We start from the raw sequence: 25,234 nt of genomic DNA, 5'->3' as shown, positions 1-25,234 counted from the left end.
TCAGCGGCAAGAGCCTTTTCATTGTGTTTCCAACTAAATGTCTCCCCTGCTCAGCTGTGTCTGGTCACAACTTTGTGGCAGAAAAGAGATGGACTCCGAAGTTGTTGGAAGGAACATCTCCATGGCTTTAGCCATGTGCAGTGCTACAACTTGAACGATTGAGTTAATTTTATTGGAAAGACATAGGCACAATTCTGCTGTAATGTTGGGGAGTTTTGAAGCTCACATACACATCTAGTCCACATCATTGCAAAAAAAAATTAAGGAACCAATATTTTGTAGTTTTTTTGATGCTTTTAGTTCTGGGACGTTTTGTATTTTGTGTCGAAAGCCATTTTGATGCATTTTTGCCCAATTCTAAACCCTAGTAGAGACATAGATCCTCACTTTTTTTTCCTTGCTGGAAGACAAGAGACATTGCTTTTTTTTTTTTTATTGCTTCGCTCGATGCAGTTTTCTTTCTCAGATCAAATCCACGGTGTCTGACTGTACCTGTACAATCCCAGTCAGGCAGAACCAAAAAAATAAATAAAAATAAAACCGACAGGGATGAGCTGCCTTAGAGAGTGTGTGATAACAGCCTCCGTTCTCATCCGCGAAGTGTCTCATTTACTCTCTCTACAAGACACATCTGCTGATCATATGAACCGAGAGGGGTACTGGCACCAGGAGAATATGCCGGAATTCAAATATCCTCTTCATGTGTGCATTCGATCAGACCCGTGTTTGACGGAAACTGGGGGTAAGCTGTCGCTCACTGAATGAGGCTGACGGTACCTTGCGCCCTTTCCAGCTTTTTGTGTACACTGGAGTTTTATTGAGCCTGACAGCCAGGGAGGCGGTCTAAGGATAAAATCAGTCACAGCACTGCGGAGAACTTCCGCAAATGTCAAGTATTCACGCGAGAAGAGCAAAATGTTTGATACATCTCCCAAAAAAAGTTAAGTCAGATCTTGAAATCACCTTTGTGATTTAGAAGCCTTTTGCTTAAAATTAGTCGCACCACAGCATAAAAATAATTAATTTTCTTCCATAATAATACCAATAATAAAAATAATCATTGTCATCATAATCATAATCTTAACAGTAATATTCTTCATACTGAGGATAATTATAATATTAATAGAAAATGCGAGTGTGAAGTCAGGTGTCTTCGAAAAAATAACTGCTGATAACAAATTCATTTTCCTGTTTTCATATTTTTTCCAATACTACTGTTCTCTCCCTGGACTGGCCCTATTACATGGAATCGCTATCCTTCATGTTGAATGTTTTAAAGCCGAATCAATTCTGGGGATGTCTGCAGTTTTGCTGAAGGTGCTATTTTACCCCAGTATCAGCATACATTCAGTTTAATGTATTTAAAGCATGGGCGGTGAGGAAGAATTTAATAAACCATGTGTGAATGGAATAAAAAAAGTGTATTCATGCCGGCAGATTATTAAATAATTCAGAATACACATATGGGACGAGTCTAATACAAATAGGATGCTTCTTTAGAGTGAGCTTTGTAGCGGATGGACCCTTGTTTGAGGACCTGGGTTAATGGAAAAAATGATATTTGAGAAAGAGAGAGAGATAGTTATATCCTGAGGGTGTAATGCGGGGATTTGTGTGCTGGAAATTGTGTGTCTTGCTCTCCCCGGACTAGTGGTGTGCGGCTAGCATGGGAAGCGTGACTCCATTACGGTCCGTGCAGGCCGGTGGGGGAGCAGCTGCGAGGCTAGCCAGGGTTAAAAGGCTTTTACAGCATGCTTGGATCAGCCCAGCTAAGCCACAATCATGCCCATGAAATTGATTGAAGGAAAAGGGGCCAATCGGATCATCCGAAGGTCAGGCGAAATGAACATGAAAGACGCGGGCTGCAGGGGGACACACGAACGAGCGCCGGGGTTCAAGAAGGCTGAACTATCTGGGAAGTTCAGAGACGGTTCGTACCGCCCGGCCATCAGTGAAGGGAGCGTGTCTGCGCTAACTGACTGACAGGACTTTTAGCTCAAGTGCCAGAAAGATGAAAGGGATGTATGAATGATGTAAACTTTCATTCAAACGTTGCCGGGATCAACGGTGAGACTCTCCAATATCACTGAGACGACCTTCAGCGGAGCATTCGTGGCCCTTGAACATCATCACCGCCTGACTATCGGGTGTGTTTTCTGCTGGATTGCTTTGCCAAGTGATTCAAGGGTACTGAATTAATGGCTCCCACTCATTGATATGATTGGGATTATTCTACATTTACAGTATTCATTATGAAGTTTACTAGTTTGTGAAGTTGGCAGCATTCATTTGACTTTCACAGTGTGGGTCCAAGAGGGATTGAATGTACTTTGTTAGAGTGTTGATTTAACACAGAACATTTTACTGTGTGCTGACATTTCTGACGAAGACCTTGACCAGTGCATTTTATTAATAAACAAATTTAATAGGATCAAAGATGTGAAATCGACAATAAAGGGAGAAATCTTTTTTTAACTGGCATCATTTCTTATAAGTTTGCTCAATGCACACCTGTTCAGAAATTCATTTCTCCTAACCAAGTTCAGTTTTGGAAAAACAACTGAAAAAGACAGAGGGTGTTATCTTAAAAAGCTTGATTTCCATGTAATTGCATTTGTGCAGGTTCCTGGGATTTAAATGTCAGTGTCTGAACAGATTATTTGATCTTTACAATAATCGCATGCCCTGGTTGAAACCCACTGGACACTGCTTCCTTATAAATTCATTTACAGGTGACATAAATTTACCGCCAATTACACATGGCAGTAATTAGAGTTGAGTTGTCACTAAGTCATATCTGTATGATGCCGTAATGTCAGTGGTAGACATAATTATGTTGCGGATAAATCGGTATCAATGTCAATATCATAAATTCTTTGATCCTGTTATGGGTCAGTAAAATTAAATGAATGAAATAAATTCAATTAAATTAAGTGAATGAAATAAATGATTACCCCTTCTAGTGTGTGCCAGCTGTACTTGTTGATGATGCCTGTGAAATGCCTGTGGGTCTGAGAAGACACAGTGCAAGTGCGTACTGGACTCTGGAAAATGCTAGACTATTTAGTTCACTTGTTCATTTTACTTTTGCTCAGTTCCCTCCAACATGTATAATTTTTTTTTGCATCATAATGACTAAAATAATGCATAATGTTCTTCCTCCATAATCCACAATATCTTACAGTGTAGTACTGAAGTCAATTGTAGTCAACTTTATTAGTCCTGCCTGTTTATACATAATCCTGTAATCATTATATCTGTGTCTTTCGTGTGATATGGGAAGCATGCATGTGCACAACATTCTTTTGAAGTTATAAGCTGTTGTAGAGGGAAACTAGGCAAGGATTATAGAAAATAGCATGCACTAACATGTGTGTGTGCGTGTGCGCACGTGTGTGTGTGTGTGTGTGTGTGTGTTTATGTCTGTGTGTAATACCGTTCTATATTTAATTTGTAAATTTTCTCACCCTTTGATGTCTACAGAGGCCTTAAAAGCTAAAGTAATAAAGATTTTGATGTGAAGCATCCAGTATATATATATATATGTTTTGTTTTCTGTTAAAGTTAACGCACACAGAAAAGCAAAAGCCTATTCATGTGATTGGCAAAAGCTATATCACTAACATAGAGTTTATATGAGTTTATATCTCTTACTCTAAGAACACTACTTCAGGGGGTTTTAAACCACAATCCTGTGGAACCACTGTGCACACTGGTCTTCATTCATACCGTAATTGCCTCGTCTGAATTGTAAAAAAACATGTTAAACAGTCTTATTTAGATGCTTAATGTGTACTGAAGGATGATTTACCGTTTTAAGGTCACAATATAGGTCATAAATACGACTGCACTCTATGAAGACTAAAGGGTCTGCATTCACATCCCAGGGACTTTTTATCAACCACATCATCGAATACTTCAATGCAATGTACTTTATGGGAAATAATTAATCAGGCTTTAAATATAGTGTTAAACAGGGTTTTTTTTAGGGCAGGTGCAAATCAGTAATCAAAGCTGAAGTTACCATGAAGATGCGGCTGCATGTGGCTCACAGCCAAATCTTACAAGGGAAATTTTTGCATTCAGCTTACTGCCTGAAAATAATGCATATCAACAATAGGAATTGCAAATGTCCATGTCCAGTCCATGTGAGACTGATATAAGCTAAGATGTACAGTCTCACTGTATGTCTTTAACAGTTTGACACCAAGTAAGATGGAATCAATTGAATGATATTCCTGTTTTTAATCAATGGTGATAATAGTAGCTATTACCAGTGTTCAAAATCCTCCCATTTCAAAAATAAACCCAGAAAATTTTCTTGGCCTCTTATATCAGACAATACCAGGGCTTACACATTATTTTCACTTATGCCACATAAAATAGATGTGTTACAAAGTACACAACTTCAGCTGCATCGCAGAATAATTTCCATGGCCTTTTTTTAAAATCCCATGTGACTTTATGAGTATCTGACTAAGTATGATGCTTATGGAACCTCATTTTGATCATGATATTGGTGAATCACATTTTCTTAATAATATTTTCACAAAGGTAGGACATATCTGTTTAATATCCTTCAGTCCTTCCAGTGTTCAAGCTGCCAGTGCCAACGCTTTAACAGATGCCGTCACTGGCATGCTGAGATACAAAATCTTTCCGGAACCTTCCAGTCCCCACCGGAGGTGCGTGCGAGAGGCCGAGCCGCTCTGTTGTATATAGCCCAGAGACAGACAGCTCCAAGGCTCCAGGGACCGATGACAGAGACAAGGCTGAGGCAGACAGGACCTGGCCTGGTCTGTCGTTCCTCTTGCTGATTGTCTATATGACAGCCACAGAGGCTCAGAAGGTCCCACATTTTTTTTTTAATGGTCCAATGCATTTTATTCGGTGTCCATTTAAACTTCTCACTTGACAGAATTTTTATTTTTTTTATTTTAGTTTTTGTCAGTTGACATTTTTCTCAGCGCATCAAAGAATTAAAGTCATAGCCCTGACAGCCTGGATAGGCAGATGAGAGAGAGAGAGTGGAGAAAGAGAGAGAGTGAGAGAGAGAGGAAAGTGGAGTGAGAGAGAGATGAGAGTGGAGTAAAAGAGAGAGAGAGAGAGAGAGAGAGAGTGGGGAATTTCTCTTAACATGTAATTGTCCAATATAGATCACTGTCTGCCAATTAGCTTTTTTATTTCTCCTGTTGTTTTCTACTTAATTTCATTGGTGTCACACTTTACATGGCAGTGCCTTATTATTCAGAAAGCCCTGTGGGCAACACAATTTGCCACTTGAATTTGGCCCGCCATTTTGTGCCCACCATCTGGCACAGTGGGTGCCATAAATGCGACCGTGGGTGGATTTCAGACCACCAGTAAACATCACCAAAGAAGAAGAAGAACTATGTCCCATTAAAGGCAAACCGCAGTGACTGAAAGGAAATGGCACTTAGGGATGTAAAGGCTGGCTCTCCTGTGTGTCTCAGATTAATGTCTCCACTCCGCGGAGGTTTGGGGGCAGCGTAGCGTGCGATTCACTGTCAGGGCTCCTTAAAACATGATGAATCAGCGCTAGAGCAAATAAGAGAACGGCAGTTGGCGTACGGGGCCCAAACAGCCGCTGAGGACATTTATGAAGGTTGTTGGTCGTGGTTCTTGAGAGGCTCCAGGGGCAGTGACACAAAATCAAACTATTATCTGTTGTCAGATAGATGGATAGATAGAAAGATAGATAGATAGGTGGATGGTGGGAAATATAGATAAATACAGTAGATAGATAGTAGATAGATGGTAAGCTTTATAGAGATGTGGACAGCCGGGTAGACTGATAAATACACACATAAATATTTATATGCATAATTTAGCTTTTGCTTATGTACAACTAGGTATGCTTGTCCTACTGGCAGAACCTGAAAAATCAATTCACTTTGTTAGTCCCTCTCATGAATTTCAAAAACCCCAATCGAATCATCCTTAGTTTCATTTTATTAAAATGTTTATGGGCCGATTTCCCAGATTAAGCTTAGTCCTGGACTACAGTGAGTTTTGTATGCAGAATCTCCATTCAAAATAGAATTTAGTTTATCACTAGGCTTCGTCTGTGTCTTTCAAAAGTGGCCCTAAGTGTTTTAAGTCTTTCCTCATGTTTCTATTATGTTCTATACCAGGAACTACTTTGGTTACACTTTTTGAACTTTATCTGGGCTTCTCTCTGCAGCCCAACTTGGGCTTCAAATACAATGCTTTTGCGGTCAGCCTTTATATCCATGAGTATATAGAAATGCCCAGCAAGCAAAGGTAGCAGATTCTAACCCATTAGGGAACCCCTTCTCCAAGGAGGGAGGGATTCAGTCAACTGTGGTGTACCAATGCCTCTTGCAGATGTACGGCCCCCTACTCAACTGGCAGACTGCAGTGTTGAAAAGATGCCTGATAGCTGATAGCATCCAAATGAGAGTGAATGTGACACATCGCTGTCAAAATACATTTAAATAAATGCAAAAATGTTTTTTTGTAAATAGAAGAAAATGTAATATCATTAATAATACATTTGAATGTCAAAATCAAATACAGCTGAGTCTTCTAGTAGAAGTAATGTAATAAAATAAAGTCCTCAGCTGTTTTTTGCTTTAAATAAATCCTCATACTCACACCATTAGCCATAAATTCCACCACTTCCATTTCTATTCAGCATAGGGATGTTAAAAATGAACATGTCGTTTTTACAGAGAACATCTGTTTTCTTGGTGAAACACCTTATTAAATTAGAATGTTATTGTTAGTATGCTATCTGCAGCTTCACTGCTGGTGAAAGCCTAGACTAAATTATCATCAAGAAAGAATGTCTGGACTCAAAGCTTAGCAGTAGCGAATAGCTAATCATTGCTCATAGGATCTAGTATGTTCCCTGCATACTGTAGATGTTAATTGGTATCTTAGGGAAAATGTAATGCAGCATTGTGGCAAGTATGCTTAAAAACTATAACATGAAAATTGACATCCATTATCCTGGGCAGGGTTGCAGGGGGGACTAGAGCCCATCCCAGGCACCAGACAAGAGGCAGGAACACACCCTGGACAGGCCGCCAATCCATTGCAGGGTCCAAACACTCATACCTTAACAGTCCCCAATTAGCCTATCTACATGTCTTTGGACTGTGGGCGAAAGCCCATGTGGACATGGGGAGAAAATGCAGACTCCACACAGAAAGGTCTAGGCCAGATTCGAACCCAAGACCTTCTTGCTGTGAGTCAGCAGCGCTACCCACTGCATCACCGTGCCACCCGAGAATGGACATAAAATTGTTTAATAAGCATAATAATTAGCAATTTTGTAGAATTAATTCTGCTGCATATGCCCTATTCTTGAGCATGTGACCATTTAAAGTTGCATTGGTGTAGAATTCTGCCCACACAGTAGTTTCCATTGTACAAGCATTAGACAGGTATAATAAAATGAGTTCATTTGGTAATTGCTGTTAGGAATAACTCTTATAATAAATAAATGAATAATTAAAAAAAAATGCCAATGCTTTATTTATATAGCACTTTTCAAAATAGAGTTATAAAGTTCTTTACACAGAAATAAAAAAATAATAATAGTGAGATAAAATACAAATAAAAAACAAATAAGACTAATAAAAAGAAAAGCAAGGAGAAATAAAACTTAAACGAGACAATTAAAGTTATTTAAAAGCAACATAAAACAATAAATAAATAAACTTGTCAGAGACTAAAGGAAGCCTTTCAATAAAAGTACATTTTAAGAAGTGATTTAAAAAGAGGACACAGAGTTTTCCAGCCTGTTATCCTCAGGCAGGCTGTTCCAACAGACCTAACAGCAAAAGCACTTAGACTTTAGTCAGGACTTTGGAACAGCCAAGAGGGCCCCACCTGAGGATCTCAGACTGTGCACTGGAAGGTCAGAGATGTAGCTGGGGGCCAGACTATGAAGTGCTTTAAAAGTAATGAGTAAAATTTCAATTCTAAAATGTTCCGGCAGCCAATGAAGAGAGGCTAAAATAGGCGTAATGTGGTCCTGCCTCTTGGTTTTCATTGGAAGCCTAGCAGTATAATTTTGGACAACCTGGAAGACGGTGTAATATTTTCTGGTTTAAGCATGTTTAGGCGAGAATAAATAATGCATGCATCATGGTTTCAGTGTCTCTAAAATTCAGGGCCAGTATTACCTTGACCATAAATCAAATCAGGAAACTCAGATTTTTAACTACCAATTTGGAATTGCGGTTAAGAGGAGCAAACGTGGACTGGATTTGGCAAAAAATATCAAAGATTTCTGTCTTTTCAGAGTTTAACTGAAGGAAGTTTTTTTTAACATCCACTTTGTAATCCAAAAAACAGTTGTGAATTGTAACCAATCTACTCAGGTCATACAATTAGCATAGTAATGATAAGAGATGTGAATAATGTGGCTGAGAGGAAGCATTTAAAGTGAAAATAAAATTGGCCTAAAATCAAGCCTTGAGGCACACCACACTTAGTCAATGATTGAGAGGATGCATTATCATTGATAAACACAATGATATCTGACAAATACAAACCAGAAGCAGACCCTGAGATTCCCACCCAATCCATCAATCTACCAATAACAGCATCATAATTGATGGCATCAACAGCTGAAGCTGAGTTGAGTAACACCAATACAGTACACCCACCCGCATCAGAATTTAGCTAGATAGCATTGGTATCCCTGAGAAGAGCGGTCTCAGTACTACACTGCTTACAAAAGCCAGATTTAGCAAAAAGGTTATTGTTCTCCACTACGGCAATGAGTTGCCTTGCCTTTTTTTTTCAAAATTACAGAAATTAAGGGAAGCTTGGAAATAGGTCTGTAATTACTGAGGATTTGTGGGTCCAGAGAAGGATTTTTCAGAAGAGGCTGATCACAAGTAATCACGACACAGCCAGAAGACAGGGAGCTAGTGATAATAGAGAGTAAACTTGGTCCAATGGTTTTTAAGACAGAACTGAACCGAAATTTTGTTGGGATGGCTTAGGTGGCTGGAGGATGGCTTTATTTGTGATACAGTGTCTATAAATTCAGGCAAGGTTCTTGGCAATAGTTATAATCAGAACATGGAATTTCAGTAAAGCAGCTAGGCTGAGATATTATGGGTCTGATGACCTCCACTTTACCAAAAAGAAAATTTAAAAACCTTTCATTGTCTTTAGAGGAGGCAGAAGCACCAGAGCTAATAAATATGGGTTCACCAGGTTACCCAAGGTGCAAAATATGAATCAGGGATTATTCTTATTGGTAGAAATATGATATGAAAAAGTCTGTGAATAAAGAGCAAAAGACAATATGTTCAGTAAAGGTCCAGGAGTTTACAGAGTATGTCAGGTGAGTTTTGATGGCATGGAGAAAAGTACTAAATATAATGCAGCAATGAAGCAGAAACAGCAATATCTTCCACAATGAGAGACGATACGGCCAAGCCCAGGGTGAAAACTAAGTTCAAGGTGTGACTGCAGGAATGAATTAGACCAGGTACATGGTGTACAAAGTTTAAAAAAAGCCTTTAAGTAGAGTTATCTATTTGGATATTAAATTCGCCCGAAATGACAAACATGTCATAGTACAATATAATAGCAGATAAATATTCTGAAAAATCAGACAATGAGCTGGTATTAGGTTTGAGGGGGGCAATAGATAACCACACAGAGGACATAATCTTGAAAATAAATACTTCAAAGTTTGAGAAGTCATTAACAGGCAATTACCTGCATTTATAATGTTTTTATTTTTTTTTTACATTTTTATAAATAGCAGCAAGACCACGACCACAGCTGCTGGACCCGGACAAGCTAAAGCAGTCAAGTCTGGGGGCTTTAACCCTCTGGGGTCTAAGGGTAAAATGAGGCACACTGGTGATTGTGCGATGCTCTGACATTTGTGTAAATTTCATCAACTTTATATACAGTGATTCCAAAGTGTTTCATATCTTTGTTTTCAGCACAAACTCAGCTACAATAATATGGCAGCAGTAAGTAGGTCATAATCATATGTGGATTGCAAACTGCTCTAAAAACACACAAACTGTAAACAGTAGTTTTGAACATGCACAGGAATGTTGTAATAAAACACACTAAACAATTGTGACTAAGACTTTTGGTCACTGAAATGTGTTCATCAAGGTCTTGGGTATCAAAAGATGACAAAATATTTTAGCAAATCCAATGAGAAATATAAAATAAATGGCTAAAAGTTAGTGTTGTGACTACTATTTTTCAACACCAGGTGAGAATGGGAGGGCAAATGGCCTTTCTGTAATGAATATGCATTGGGAAAGAGGACTTGCCAGCTAAGTAGGCTATTCACACCTGGCCGCATGCCTCCCCACCACTAAGACAAAGACTCAGTGAGCCATTTAGAAGACAGAAACAAAGACATCTTTTGATTTTAGAACATTTATTGAAGTGAACTGCATGGAAGATGAGATAAGACTGGTGTACTCTTGCAACGCCTGCCTGGACTCTTAGCTAGTGGTGAACTAGGCCGTGTTTCCTGATCAACATCTCTGTAAATATAATAAAAACAAAATTGTTAGGAAATGTCAAATCAAATCAAACTTTATTTATATAGCACATTTCCTTCAACAGGTGAAAATTAAATGTGCTTTACAAAAAAGGGACAAACCACTAACTAATGAAAACAAAATTTATGAAATGTGACATCATATACAAACAAAGAACCAAACAAACACAACCAGACGCAGAGAGGTAGCCTATAATTTTGAGAAGCAATGGTTAGAATCGTTCGTAGTGTGGGAATTTACAAGCGCGCATATTAGTGAATATTCCTATGTCCCAGTCAGAAACATAAACATAGGTTTCCTGAGCTAATAAAAAAATGAAGAATAAAAGTCTTGTTAGGAAGGTATCTCACATTTAAAAGTTGCAACTTGCACAGAATGTCCTAATAATGGAGCTAATGCAGCAGGGGTGTTACATACTTACTTACCTCTTCGTGCATGCTTGTGCATAAGGCCATCACCAGAGATCGCCAAGAGTTTTGGCTCTCTTTTTGGCCAGCTGTTGGATTTTGTTCCACCTCAAATCATTTGCTTACATCTCTTTCTTTATGGATCTTCTCCAGGGTTCTTCTGTTCTTATTTTTATTTTATTTTTTTTACCTTCTGGGGTCCAACTTACCCCAACTTTGCTTACCCCAAGAACGTCAACGTTGCAATTTTTCATTTCTTTCTTGAGCAAGTTTGCCAGCTTGATAGAGTGTTCTTACATTCTAGCAACCAACTTGTAATTTGCATTTGGCCTGAAGAAGTCTGCCCTCTGCATGGCAGGTCCCATGATGTGTCCAGTTTTCTGTCTTGTATCATTCCCCAAGACATTTTTATTCTGATCTCTGCTAGTGCTTTCAGTAGCGTTAAGGGTTTTATGGGATGGGGTTGCTAGCCCTGCGTACAGCCCTTCTCCTTTAATATCCAGGCTTGGGATCAGGGATGTGGAGTTTACAAGGGGTATTACATACAGTAGACGAAAGGTTACTTCTGTTTACACCCATAGTCATGCCAAAATAATTGAGCATAATAACAGTCACAATGCTCTGGGTGGATCAATTACCAATAACATTTAAAAAATATTTGATAAACCAGGTAGAATAGGTCCAGGTTCCATAGCAGTGGGCCTATTGAGTGATTTAAAATTGGGGCCTCCAGACCTACAGGGGGAGCAGTTAGACAGGAATAGGGGCTGGGTTGAGGAAATGACCAGGGAACCATCCAGGTGCGCTGAGTAAATTTCAATGAGAAGTCAGAGTTTTGTGGAATATGTTTGCAGTTAACATATGCACATCCAGAAAGTTTGGGACAAGCCATCTCATGAAGCATGAGCATTCCCAAAAAATTGAAAAATTGTCAATAATAAAAGTTGTGAACACTGCGTACTGACCAGAGTCATGTTTGTAGAGTAAGAAGCCTGCTAAATAGTCCAATCCCACAGCCAAATGTGGGGACTGGTCCAGAGATTTAAAAAAAAAAAACATGTTTACTGCAGTACTTCAGGATGTTAAAAAGATGGATAAAATCACATTTAAGCAATTCAGACTGTTGAGATGTGGGGTCGTTGGTGTCCACATGAACAATAATCTTATTAAAATATGGGTGTTTGGAAGGAAGTAGCACACAATTCTGTTAATGATTTTGTGATACTTCCTTTTTCCATATTTTAAAAATGTTAAAATTTCTATGTGAAAAATGATCAATTTTTATCATAAATTAGTTGCAAATCAAAGCATTAATTGATTAATTGGACCAATTAAGCAACTAATGCTTTGCAGGTGATTCCACACAGGTGTGGTTCCTGAGTTCATAAAGTGTTTAACATCATGCCATGCTCAATTTGCAAAGATGCTATGCAAGACCGGTTGCTTATAATTATGGCTAGCATGGCTGGAGGAGGAGACTTCTCTAACTTTGAAACAAGTAATTTTTGGGGCACATTTGGCGAGTGCTTCAGTGATGTAGACAGCTAAACTTGCTGATGATTTATGAGGAACAGGGCCTAAGGTGATGTTGTGATGGAACTCCGAAGGAAAGACATCATCAACAAAGGCCAGCTGGTTGGAAGCACATACTCCTAGATCTTGATGTCTGTGCATCAGTTTGAGAAGCAAGGTTAAACAGGCAAGAGACTCAAAATCACTTGACTGTAAATTTCAATCTCGGACATGAATTCAGTTTTATCAAGAATGGTCTATTGAGAATTCTACTGAGCAGGATACCATTGTGGGCTTGCAGTGCACAAACCACTCAGAGTGTGGCAATGCATGTTTGTGAGTACAGTGGTGCAAAGAACACAGGCAACAGACTACTGAGCAGTATAGAAATTGGATGTGGTCAGTTGAATCATCCTTCACCGACAAACAGATGTGTATGGTGCACGCCCAAATTAGCCTGCAGGCTAATTTCCGACACTGGGGGATTCTGATTGGCTCTGAAAAGGTATAGTATGCATTTTTCTGGCAAGGTTTTAGGCGCACGCACCTCCTTGGAAAGAATGGTCAATACTACTCACTGTTTAATTATTCTGAGTGATCACCTTCATCCTGTGTTGCAGGTGCATGTACAAGCACTCATGCACTGTGCACAAACACAACTTAATTTTGCGTGTTTTTATATTGCCAGAGTCTTGCCTTAAGTGCACTCTCTTCACTTATAAATGATTTATGCATTTCTTTTGAACTACAAATTGTACTACAAAGCATTACTCACTGCTGTGCATGTAACAAAGTGAGTTCCAGGATTTCCAAAGAGCTATGACTTATTTTGCACTAGTACTGCAAAACAATTAGTTAACATTAATAAAAAAGCACTGAAATATACTTAATATGGTTATTTGCATTGATTAATGTTTAATTAAGACTCAGTATGAAGTGGTATCTATTATTTATGAACTGTCCTTACTTGAACTGCAACACAAACATGGAGATTGCTTGTAAGTGGTGAGAAGTTTTGTCTCCTTGTCTGCTATGGACAAAAAATGTCTCCGTAAACATCAATTCTGCATTATTAGACGATGATGAAAAACCAAATGACTGAACAAAAAGATAACATGACAGAGGAAATCTTTGCTCCAATGGCATGTTCCTTTTGTATTTTTATTCAATGCAAGCATGCACAACAGATATAAGTGGATCTTCTGAAAACAGAACAGAGGCCCCTTGTGATTGGTGTGAAGCATAAGCGAGCGAGCTTGCCGGTGTGCAGAATGAACAGCCTGAGTAGCCATGGCGATACATGGCTCCCTCTCCACAGTGCCCACTCATTACCCCTGTCTCAGCAGCCAAACTGACCCCCAAGGTTCACGTTCCGAAGGAGACGACGGGTCAGCTTGGTGCAGCCATCTCTAGACTATTCATCCCAAATGCTCTTGACCCTTCAACCGTTAAGAAAAAAATATATTATTCAGGTGCATCAAAAACAACCCAGCCAAGCATCTGCCAGCATACCTCCCACTAGTAGTGCTTAGAATAAATATAAACCATGCATCTTTAAAGAACCCGTCTACATTGTTTGCGTGCATGTACAATACATATACCAAATTTCCTGTGTTGTTCATAAATATTTCATGTTTTTTGGACCCTTTGCATGATAATCCAGCCCATAAGAAGTGGTTGAATAATGCTTCTCTAGACTGAATATAAAAGACCAGCAGGGATGGGTTTCACATGGCCTGTTCTCATAGTTATATATTTTTATGTTTTTATGTTCCCACACTTGATTGTGTCTAATTCCTCTAGTATGCATTATGTAATTAATTTGCAGATGCCCTTACCTCTGGGGGCTAAATTGCAGCATTTCACAGCCGGAGTAATTCAGTTTAGCTTCATTGCCTATGGGTGCAATAGCATTACCCCCAATAGCATTGAGAATGGAACCTGCGATGCTTACGTTATGAGGGCAGTTCTTTAAATCGCGGTGCCACACCAATGCACTCCTTGGTCTTACCCTGACCTCACTCCCAATCTTCATCAACGTTACCCGGTGGCCGCAATTAGCCATCTGGACGGCTGGCTCTGTGCTCTGGCCAGGCCTTGAATGTGGAGGAAATGCACAACAACTGTTCTGTGTTTTCAACTAGCGCTAGCCCGGTACATAGCGAAATGTTCAGTGTTCGATCAGCTCTGACTCTGTCGCCTGTATTTCAATCTGGGGTCATGCACTGCGTAACTAGTATGCCTTGAACGCACAGCAATTTTTATTGTGCCGTTGGAAACCTTGTGGCTCTCATGAGTTCACAGGGTGCTAGTGGAAAAAATACAAAATACCTGGAAAAAGTTGTACATGCCAATAGGCTACCCCAGTGTTGGCCTAGGAGACAAGAGCTATTTGACTGTGACTCTTTTGGTAAAGAGGAGCAATTCTTATGAAGCTAATGCATTAGTAATTATTTGAATTATAGCCTTCAAAGATTTCTGGGTAGAAGAACAAAAGGTGACAAAATGGGGGGAAATAATCTATTTGTGTTTTTTTGTTTCTTGTTCTCTTCATTATATGTATAGGTAAGGAACAAGAAAATTAGTTTCCATAATGTCTCCCAATAGGCTTCAAGCTTTGGTAATAACTCTCATTGATGTTACAATTAAGACTTTGGGCAGGTGGTAAGCCCTTGTATATATTTAATGTGAAAACAAATAATTCAAAAGAACATGCAGTGCTATTATTCGGTAAAAAATTGACTACATCTTTCTGTTACAGCCAGCAGAATCAAAAGCCATTTTATTGCTTGTCATAACAAATTAGGCTATTGTGCTCGGGGTTTCTCGTTTCCTGCGTGATTTAGAGTTGGTCATATTGCTGCTCACTTGTCATGAGTTACCTGTCGCTAGTGGATGTCCTCGCTAATAAAGTGCTTAAGTATCGGTGTGAAATGGATTTGGGGCTGGAGAGAAATTGGCACCTTGGCGATAATTCCATCCATCTCATTAATTACTTCTGAGAAAGGGGACAAATTAATATTGATTGTGACTAGGCTGGTCCTGAGCTGTTTTTTTTTTGCCACCCTGATGTAACGCCTCATTGCATTCCCAGGTTACAACTTAAGGGAAGCGAACATGCATTAGCCCATTATACGCCCGTAACAAAAGGAGGAACTTCCTGTCTGCAGCAGTATTTAGCTTACCTTCCTTGTCAAGAGCAGGGATTAAATTCAGAAGTAGCCAAGTCATCCGGGGTCTCTGGTTCCAACATTAAAGGGCCCCATTTAGTCCATCTTATCAATGACAGATTATTCTCATTAACTTTTAGCTTTGCTGGAATGTGCCACAGAATTCAAGGAGTCCAGACGGTAAATTCTGCTGAACTTGTGTAATATTAGTTTTTATTATTGGGAAGAAACTACCTGGCCCTAATCTGGAATCAGAAATCTTTGCCTGGTATTGTGCACGACGGATTTGACTGCCAACTATACCTGCCATAGTGTTGCTTGCATTTGGAAAGAAATCTGTCTTCCCTCTCTTTCTTTTGTTTCTAATTATCAGTTACGTGTATCCAAGAGAAATGCAATTTCTACCATATATTCAGTCAACTGAGGACGGCGGAATACGCTTTCTTCTGTGGCTCAATTTCTGCGGGGTCAGGGACAGCTATTTGTAATTCTGCAGGGAGGTGGCGGAAAGTGTTCCATCGCAGCTGTTTCTCTAGAATTTTTGAAATGGAAAGAGGCCATAAGAGAGCTTTGTGAAAACTCAAACCAGAGTCTCGAATTGGAGAAAGAACGGTTTGTGATTTACGGTGGAAGTGAAAGTGTAGGGTTTTTTTTTTTCCTTTGGAGTTGCTTCCTTTGTTCCTAACACTGTCATCAAAAGTCACAGGAACAACTAGAAGTTGGCTGAGAAGGAAACCGGTTGCAGGCCAAAGCAAGCCGTTGTCTGTGGTGGGGGGTAAAATAATACAAATGGCATACATGCATCTCATTGGTCAGCTTTGATAATACCAGCTCCCTTTCTCACGTATGTAGTCCAGGGTTGTGAATATGAATGAACGGAACTGGCTTTCCTTTAAGCTTAATGAAATTGAAATTCATTTGGTCCAGCTCTGTAGACTCAAAGTCATGAATACTGTGCTTAATCACATTCAGTGGCAGAGGGGCAGTGCCTTTCATTAAAGATGAGGTTCTCTGTTTTGCCTAGAGGGCAGATATGCATGTTTAGCAAAAAAAACTTTTGCTGCTTAGAGGACAGAAAATGCCACTCAAATTATGATAGATATAAATGAAGGACAAAGTGAGGGCAAACAAAGTTCTTCTTTTTAGCAAAGTCGAGTTTGGTAATTGAAACAACATATCAAATAAGGAAAAAAAGCCCAACACCACTCAATCATGGATGATTGTCTCAAGCAAAATACCTTTCCGGTTTCCAGCTGCTTTTACACCATCCCAGAATAAGTTTATGTAATCATACAGAATTACCTCTGCTCATAATCTATAATACCAGCAGTGCAAACCTGATCAGACCACTAGTGCTCATGTGTGATTCTCATATTGTTAAAAGCATATAATAAAGCCATGGTCAGCCTGACTGTAACACCAAGATTTCTGCCAAGTCCTAAATATCAATACTGTTTATGTTGTTTTATTGAAAAGAAACTGGGCTGAAGGTATTCAGACACCTGATTGCATCAGTGTAAAAGTGTGTGCTAAGGATATATATATAATATATAAAGCATCCATCCATCCATCCATTATCTATACCCGCTTATCCTGGGCAGGGTTATGGAGGGGTGCTGGAGCCTATCCCAGCATGCTTTTGGCAAGAGGCAGGAATACACCCTGGACAGTCCGCCAGTCTATCGCAGGGCACACACACCATTTACTTACGCACTCATACCTATGGGCAATTTAGAGTCTCCAATTAGCCTTACCTGCATGTCTTTGGACTGTGGGAAGAAACCGGAGTAACCCAGAGGAAACCCACAACCTTCTTGCTGTGAGGCGACAGTGCTACCCACTGCACCGCCGTGCCGCCCAATATATAAAACATGTACTGTAGAACTGTTAATGTTGATGCATTATACAGTGAGTCAGTCTGAAGCAGAATCATGCATGCCTTCCTATTTGCACAGCATATATTGATTTCAACCGGTAATGTTATTTCAGCATTTCTACATGCATTTGTTCATTTTTCTTTTTCCGAAGCCTCTTTGAAAGAAAATCAGGGATTATAAATGAAATTACCTGAGAATGTGTGACCTACGACAGAGAACTTCCAGGCAGACAAATCCGGTGCAAGCAAGTAGGAGAACTCAAAATAAAGCGGAGTTCCAATCAATCCACATACATTCATACAGCATGAAGCAGATTTAGTGCTGAGAGAACAGTCTGACAGAGGATTTGGTTATAATCAGTAGGGCCTTGTGCTTTTCTGACTTCCTTTTTAACCTGCAGTCCTGTCCTCCAGCACCGAGAGAACTTTATTACGCTACTTGGTAAGCAATCAACATATGTCACCATCCTTCGTTTGTTTACAACACAAGGTGTGCAATCATATACTGTAAGTGAAGGGCCAGTACAGATGCATGCTTTTATTTTAGCCCAGCAGTGTGGCCCTAATTCAACTATTGAACTAACCGTGGTCTTCAGTCTAGGCCTTGATTCATTGAACCAGGTGCTGTAGACTAGTGTTGGGCCACAACAAGTAACTGCACCCACCCTTTTTCAGATAAGACTGGACACCTACAGTTTATAACCTTGCACACTTGCACCAACAAGCTCTTCAATTGGCCCTTAATTACATCATTAGTCACTTTCCTTTGATTGCCTATCATTGATTACTGCTATTAGAGTGCCTACAGGGCAGCATTGAGGATAAAGACAGAAATACTGCTTAAATGTTTCTCAGGTCATGCATACAGGAGAACCTCATGGCCCTACATAGGGTTATAGTCAGTGTTTTTACAAGTGTGTAATGATTAATGTGGTTTAAACCATTTGAAAAGTTTTGCAGTGAATTCCAGGTTCCTCCCAAGTCTTGTCTTCTTTCTTATAGAGTAGATAAGGGATCCGGTCAAAAAACATGTATAGAGAGCTACATTTACAACCAGCAAGCAATTACTTTAAATATCCCTTATATATTTTCTCCAGTTTAGCAAATTTAATTCCCTTTAAAAATACCACAAGGATAGACTAAAGGTCAATTCAAGTTACTGCAAACGAGTTACTGCAAACTCCTCAATTGCTGATTTCAGCAGGATTCCATTTGTACTACAATTATTTAATGGCCTTATTTGGGAATATTTTTGTTTAAAATGTGTGTGTGTGTGTGGGGGTGTGTGTGTATGTGTGTGTTTTAACAAAGTTAGTCTACTGATAAATAGCCTTTGCATCGATCAGCAATGGTAAGGTTTAATGATACACACTATAATTAATGTCTGCACTGAAGCAGAGTATAATGAATAAAATGTAAGACTTAGAATAATTTATTTATCTTTGGTTGTTTCTTTTTTACTTCCCATGATTTGGTATTGATGCACTGTAACACGTTTAGACACGGAGCACCATTAATACAGGCGGAATTGATTTTGTTAAACAGTTAATGGAAACCTGGAGGGCAGCATATCTAATTAAAAATCAAATGTTTAGTTTACCCTGTAAATTTAACACTGGTTGACTGGAAAATCCGTCCTGTGCAGTAGGGTAATTGACTTGTAGTGCCTTTAGCTCTCTGCCAAAAACGCAGAGCCCGCTGGGGACTGCAAAGTGTCATTTTCTTGGTTGATTTACCCACCTGTCGGGCTGAACATAGAGCTTAAAGCCAAGACGTCAAAGTGGGTACCGAGCAGCTTCTGCCGAGGTCTTGAAGAACAAAGAGCAGCGTTTACCCTTGAGGGGAGGAGTGAAATGGAGATCTGTCTCTTCTTAATGAGTATAAAACTAGGGCTGTGTTATCTGGGAGAGATATTTGTCAAGTGGTTAAATCTACCCCATGCCTGTCCATTGTCCACGCCATTTGAAATCCAGAGTTTTCATGACTTCAAAATTCCGGGTAGCCTGTAATTGTTAAGGTAGCACTTAACACCTTCAGTAACGTTGTGTTATTTAGCTCAGTATTTAATGATCTGCAGACTGAGGCAAGCCTAGGTAATTGCTACGATTAGCACTGTGAAGTTGACACGTTTTTAACGGGCACGTAATTGTTATTTCTGACCACCCATTGCTGCTCTCTGCCCACAGGTAAATGGTCATAAATCCCATGGAATTTACATTTTCGCACCTCCCGCAATTGCTTAAATTTTCCCCAGCGTAACTAACTCTGCAGCGATGCAAAATTTTTCATCACCAGCGGTGTTGGATTTTGTCGCCCCCTGGTGTGCTCCATAGGAATAGCATCACAGCGGGAAGACTATTCACGGACAAAGAAAAGGCTTCTGCTACAAACTAACTTGAGTAGATTTTTGACACTCAAATCCCCCGAACGGATTCACCGAGTGTTAATAAGGGGCGACATAGCTCAGGAGGTAAGACCGATTATCTGGCAGTCGGAGGGTTGCCGGTTCAAACCCTGCCCTCGGCGTGTCGAAGTGTCCTTGAGCAAGACACCTAACCCCTAACTGCTCTGGCGAGTGAGAGGCATCAATTGTAAAGTGCTTTGGATAAAATCGCTATATAAATGCAGTCCATTTACCATTTAATTTCTCACTCTGCACAGACTTGCCTGTTTGAGAAAGGCCGTATGAGAAGTGGGAATGCGGACCGTCTGCATTTTCACAGAGACTGAGAAACCTGTAGACTTGACCAGGAATTATGAATTGAATTACATTATAAATGCATTAAAACCAAAAACATCTTATACTGTATCTCATAAGGAGAGCTTTTCTTAATTAAGCCGATAAAAACACCCATCAAAAATAATTACCATTATTGATGGTTGGAAATCACATCCAAAAAACTGGTAGGGGAGAAAGGAAAAAGGAAAAAAAAATATGCATAATTGGTTGGTCATACCAAAACTGAATTTGAAAGCATAGTGCACCACACCTTATTTGTATTTATTTATTTATTTATTTAGTCATTAATTCATTAATTCATTCAGTCATTTATTCCTTTTTACTGTTCAGAAACATAATGCATGTCCTCAAACAATGTTGTATGCCTTGGATTGGTCCTTGAGTTAGTTTCCTTTCACTCAGCAGAATTTAGCCCTGGGAAAGGAAGTGTTTGGACTTCAGTGATCATACCAGAACACAGCATGTAGCCTCCAGGACTGGAGTTTGGGATCCCTTCATAGACTGTGCAGCGCTCGTGCTGTTGTAAGCATGTGGTCTCATTAAAGAAGGAAGGCAGAGCATTGTTTGACCCCACCCACAGCCTTCGCTGGGGATTATTGATTCCCTCTTTCAGAGCTTGCTGGCAGGTGTAAATACAGACCTCCCCGTTGCCCTTTTAACACTGCTCTTCTTGTGGAGTTTGTTCAAACTGAAGCTTGTATCAGCCGTCTGTTTTAACAGTCTGAGCGGCAGGCCTGTAGGCCGAGCAGCCAGGTGAGCAAAGGGAGAGGCAGGAGGTGTACCTGCCAGTAGTTATCTGCAGCCTGGCAGTGAGCCCTCCACACCAGTGTAGGGCAGCGCTCAGAGACTGCACAGATGCACACAATGGTCCTGAATTAAAGCAGGAAAGAGGCCCATTCCTGTCTGATTCCATATATTCTATATGCATGTACACACACACACACACACACACATAGAATATATGGAATCAGACAGGAATGGGCCTCTTTCCTGCTTTAATTCAGGACCATTGTGTGCATCTGTGCAGCCTCTGAGTATATATGTGTGTTGTGTTTTCTTTCGCATGCTATATGGTGTTTTTCTTCAGAATTGTACTACAACATTATCTTAAACAATCACTTAAGCAACTGTACACTTATCTGACCCGTATTCCATAAACAGTAGAATTGAAACCTTTAAACTATTCATTTAGTGCTGAAATTCCATATTTCAACTTCTAATGAGAGAGAGAGCAAGAGAGAGAGAGAGAGAGAGAGAGAGAGATATTATGTCAGCAATTACTTTATGGTTTGTGTCGTTGTATATTCCGAATAGCTTGCATTCCATTCTCAGTCCAAGCATGAACAAATGCCCCTTTTTACTCTGGGTCTGTAATATCACTTTACCAGACTCTATCTGCAGTTATGGATATAAATTTCTCAGACAGTGGTTATTATTGTGTGGCGGCTGCTTTAGCATGTCCTGAGTTTATATTTACCCAATATAAATTCAATCAGTACTGGTTACTGGATTCATTTCAAGTGTCATTTACTCAGCTAAACACTTACTAATCTTTGTCATGTAAAATAAGCTTGACCCTTCGGTGACTGGTAAACGTTTCACCCAGTGCTGTCATCCGACATTATCAATGTTAAATATTACAGATTTATAAAACAGTAGTAAGAAAATATAGGCATGGATTTATATGTGCACAGATTCATTTCACATAAGATTCTTTGTCCTGAGTTATTGAGCAAAGTTAAAGAACAGAGAGATTTAACAGCAGCGAATAGCTGTATCCACATTCATGATTTGCAAGCAAATGATTTTATGAGCACAGATGTCAGAAGTATTTTATGGAAAAATACCTCCAAAGACAAGGTAAAAAAAAAAAAATAATAATAATCCTGGGTGTGTGAGATCTACGACAATAATATCTTGCTGTGCAATGTTCACTTTAGGATGATATCCATTCTCTTTGGTCTTCAACCTGACAATATTAATAATGATGTTTTTTTTATTATTATTATTCTTCCTACAACTGTCAGCAAGACGGTACGGTAGCTTCCTTATTCCTGCGTTCATGTGCTGAAGTGATGAACGGTTTCTTTTGCGGGAACGCGTTTGTCATGAATTTTGGATGACTGAGTAGCTAAATGAAGTTAATTTGAGATAATGAGTTTCCTCTGGTTCTTCAAAGTAAATGGAACATTAGCTTAATTGGGTTTGACGGCGTGAGCAGGTGTCCCGCATTGTCTCTTTTGTGCGACTGATGTTCCGAGGTGCTCCGTCTTCTGCTGCGGGGCCGTAACGGGAAAGGGGCCCGCACCCGGTCGTGGCCCCCGGTCGGGGGTCACTGTCGGGGCTTTGCCGCGGGACTTGCGCGGGCTAACGCTAGCCTCTTAGCCCCGGTTATACCGGTCCCCTCGTTGTAGTGTATGCAGTGGTGACTAATGAGCCCCCCCTGGGGAAGGGGACAGATGGATAAAGCCTATCAGTGGGGTGAAGGAGACGTTAGAAGGGAACAGCGGGGTTGTGCGCATGGTGACGTCGGTGCATCTTTCAGGTCCCTCGTTGGTGGGGCTGGTCAAGAAGGACTGGGCCTCTCAGAACAGCATCGCCCTCTCCTGGCAGGAACCGGGCCAGGTGGTGGACTACGAGGTCAAGTATTACGAGAAGGTGCGTCAGTGCTCACAGTCGTAGGAGGAGGTGTATCACTTCATTCATTTTATTACTACAGTGAGGCCTGTCTTCAAGAAATACCATGAAAATGTTATTAAAAATAAAAATAATAAATTCAAATCATCATCTATAATTACATAGTTATTCTTCTCTTAAGTGTGACTCTGTACAATGGAAGAGCATCTGTAAGCAGAGAAATTAAGCTCATGATCAGGATTTAAATGTTTTGGCTCATGATTAAATGCAAATAGTTGCTTTTTGTCCTTCCAGCTTGATGGCCTGTATAACCTTTTAAAGCTGTAAGCAGGCTGTTCAGCATCCTGGGACACCTTGGTGTGAATAACATTACTCAAAAATAAAACGGATTGATTGATATGCGGGAGAGAGCACCATCTTTATTAATTTTTAATCTCCAGCTGTCCGTGGCAATTATACCAAATGGACCTGTTACATATCATATCATTAATTATGATTATTACTCTTTGAAAGTGTAGTTCATGTATTATAGTTTTATTTGCTGTTATTTTGATTATTTTGTATCACTGTGCCCTTCTCCCCTTCCCCAGCTGTCCATGGAAAGATACCAAATGGACCTATAATATATCATATTAATTATGATTATTACTCTTAAAAAGTGTAGTTCAGTTAAAAGTGTATGTGATATAGTTTTATTTCCTGTTATATTGATTATTTTGTGTCATTGTGGCTTTCTCCCCTTCTGTTTTAGTTTTTTTTTTTCCTTTCCCCATCCTTACTGGTTCAGTTACTTGCAAGCATAGTAAGCTTAAGTTATGTTCTGGGTTTTGGTGATCTATGCTCTGTCCCCTCTGGCACACAGGAGCACGAGCAACTCAGCTACTCTTCCACCCGAACCAAAACGCCCAGCGCCATCATCGCCGGCCTCAAACCCTCCACCCGCTACATCTTCCACGTCCGCGCCCACACCTCCACCGGCTACAGCGGCTACAGCCCCAAGTTTGAGTTTGAGACCGGGGACGAGAGTAAGGAACGGAATACACTGAAGAAACTGAAGACACATTGAAATGAAACAGATTATCAAGATGTTGCAACACTTTTGTTTAGTTATTTGTTATTAGTTTTTTTTTCTTTTGCACAAATGCACAATGCTAATATGTTTTATTTTATTTCTTCGTTTGTCCAGAGTGACTTACACATCTTACTTTTTTTTTATAATGTCCGTTTGTACTGCAGGATATTTACTGAAGCAATTGAGATTAACTGCCTAGCTCAAGGGTATAAAACCAGTTCCCAACATAGGATTTGAACCTGCAGCTTCCAAGTTACATGCTCAGCTACCTAACCGTTACAATTCGGTACACCACTGCCAAACGCATCGCTTCTGTTTATCTGCAGTGCACGTGTCTGCTCGGCTCTCGGCCTTCCTTTCTGTGTGTAAGAACGTGCTTATCGGCTCATATGGGAGGTTTGGGTTCCGGCGTTCAGGAGGATTACAACCTTTCTCTGACGGCTTCCAGTAATCGCCCCGCTAGCCTTTCTCTACTGGAGTAGCCTCTAAGAACCCGAAACCCCGGTCCCCAGGCTAGCCGTCAATAAGGTTGGATTCAGTGGGATTAAACACAGGCTGTGCAGAGTTGGGGGAAATGCTGAAGCGAACAGGGTGTGATGACCTTGGTTTATCCAATGCAGTTTCTCTTTTATTCCTCAATGGTCAATCCAAGCACCAGCTTTATGTTGTTCTTCTATGAAACGTCCAGAATATACAGGATATGTATATACACAGTGAATATACCGCCTAGGTCTATTTTCACTGCGGATAGTGCATATATACCACTCCTTTGACACGTATCATATGTCTCCTCTTCTATCACTGAACTTATCTCTCATGTAACTATAGACCAGGGATATTCGGCTGGTGGACTGAGGTACTCTAGGCCCCCTGATCATTGAGTTACATGCACAGTATTTTATGAAATCTGGCCCCCAGGAAAACATAGCCGAAAAATGCTGCTACAGTATAGGTGCTATCATGCATCTCCCAATGGAGAAAGATGAGTGGTACAGTATACTTTAATAATCTTAAACTGAAACAACCTGTTACCTTACAGTAAGTAGTCATCTTACATTGAATTTACCTCTCATTTACACTGATATTACCACATACTTTCATCTGAATGCATAATTCCTCTTACACTGACTGTATAAAACTGAAAGCACCAGTTGTCCCTTAATATACAGAAATACCTCAGTATATATATATATATATATATATATATATATATATATATATATATATACATATATGTATTTCACTGCATCCCATTCATCCTATGGTCCACATA

General features: G+C 39.9%; 1 protein-coding gene across 2 annotated transcripts in view; it reads left to right on the top strand.

The window, feature by feature from the left end:
• Window positions 1–25,234, top strand: part of LOC135250494 (ephrin type-A receptor 6-like) — a 177,948-nt gene that overhangs the window by 121,916 nt on the left and 30,798 nt on the right. For both annotated transcript variants that reach the window (XM_064326820.1, XM_064326819.1), the window contains 2 exons: window positions 22,798–22,910; window positions 23,752–23,914. In XM_064326820.1, the coding sequence (XP_064182890.1) occupies window positions 22,798–22,910; window positions 23,752–23,914 (276 nt within the window). The remainder of the gene's footprint in view (window positions 1–22,797; window positions 22,911–23,751; window positions 23,915–25,234) is intronic.

Source organism: Anguilla rostrata, chromosome 3 (assembly GCF_018555375.3).
Source record: "Anguilla rostrata isolate EN2019 chromosome 3, ASM1855537v3, whole genome shotgun sequence".
Classification (NCBI taxonomy): Eukaryota; Metazoa; Chordata; class Actinopteri; order Anguilliformes; family Anguillidae; genus Anguilla; species Anguilla rostrata.
Note: the sequence above shows the minus strand (reverse complement) of the source record. Positions and strands in the feature narration are given on the sequence as shown.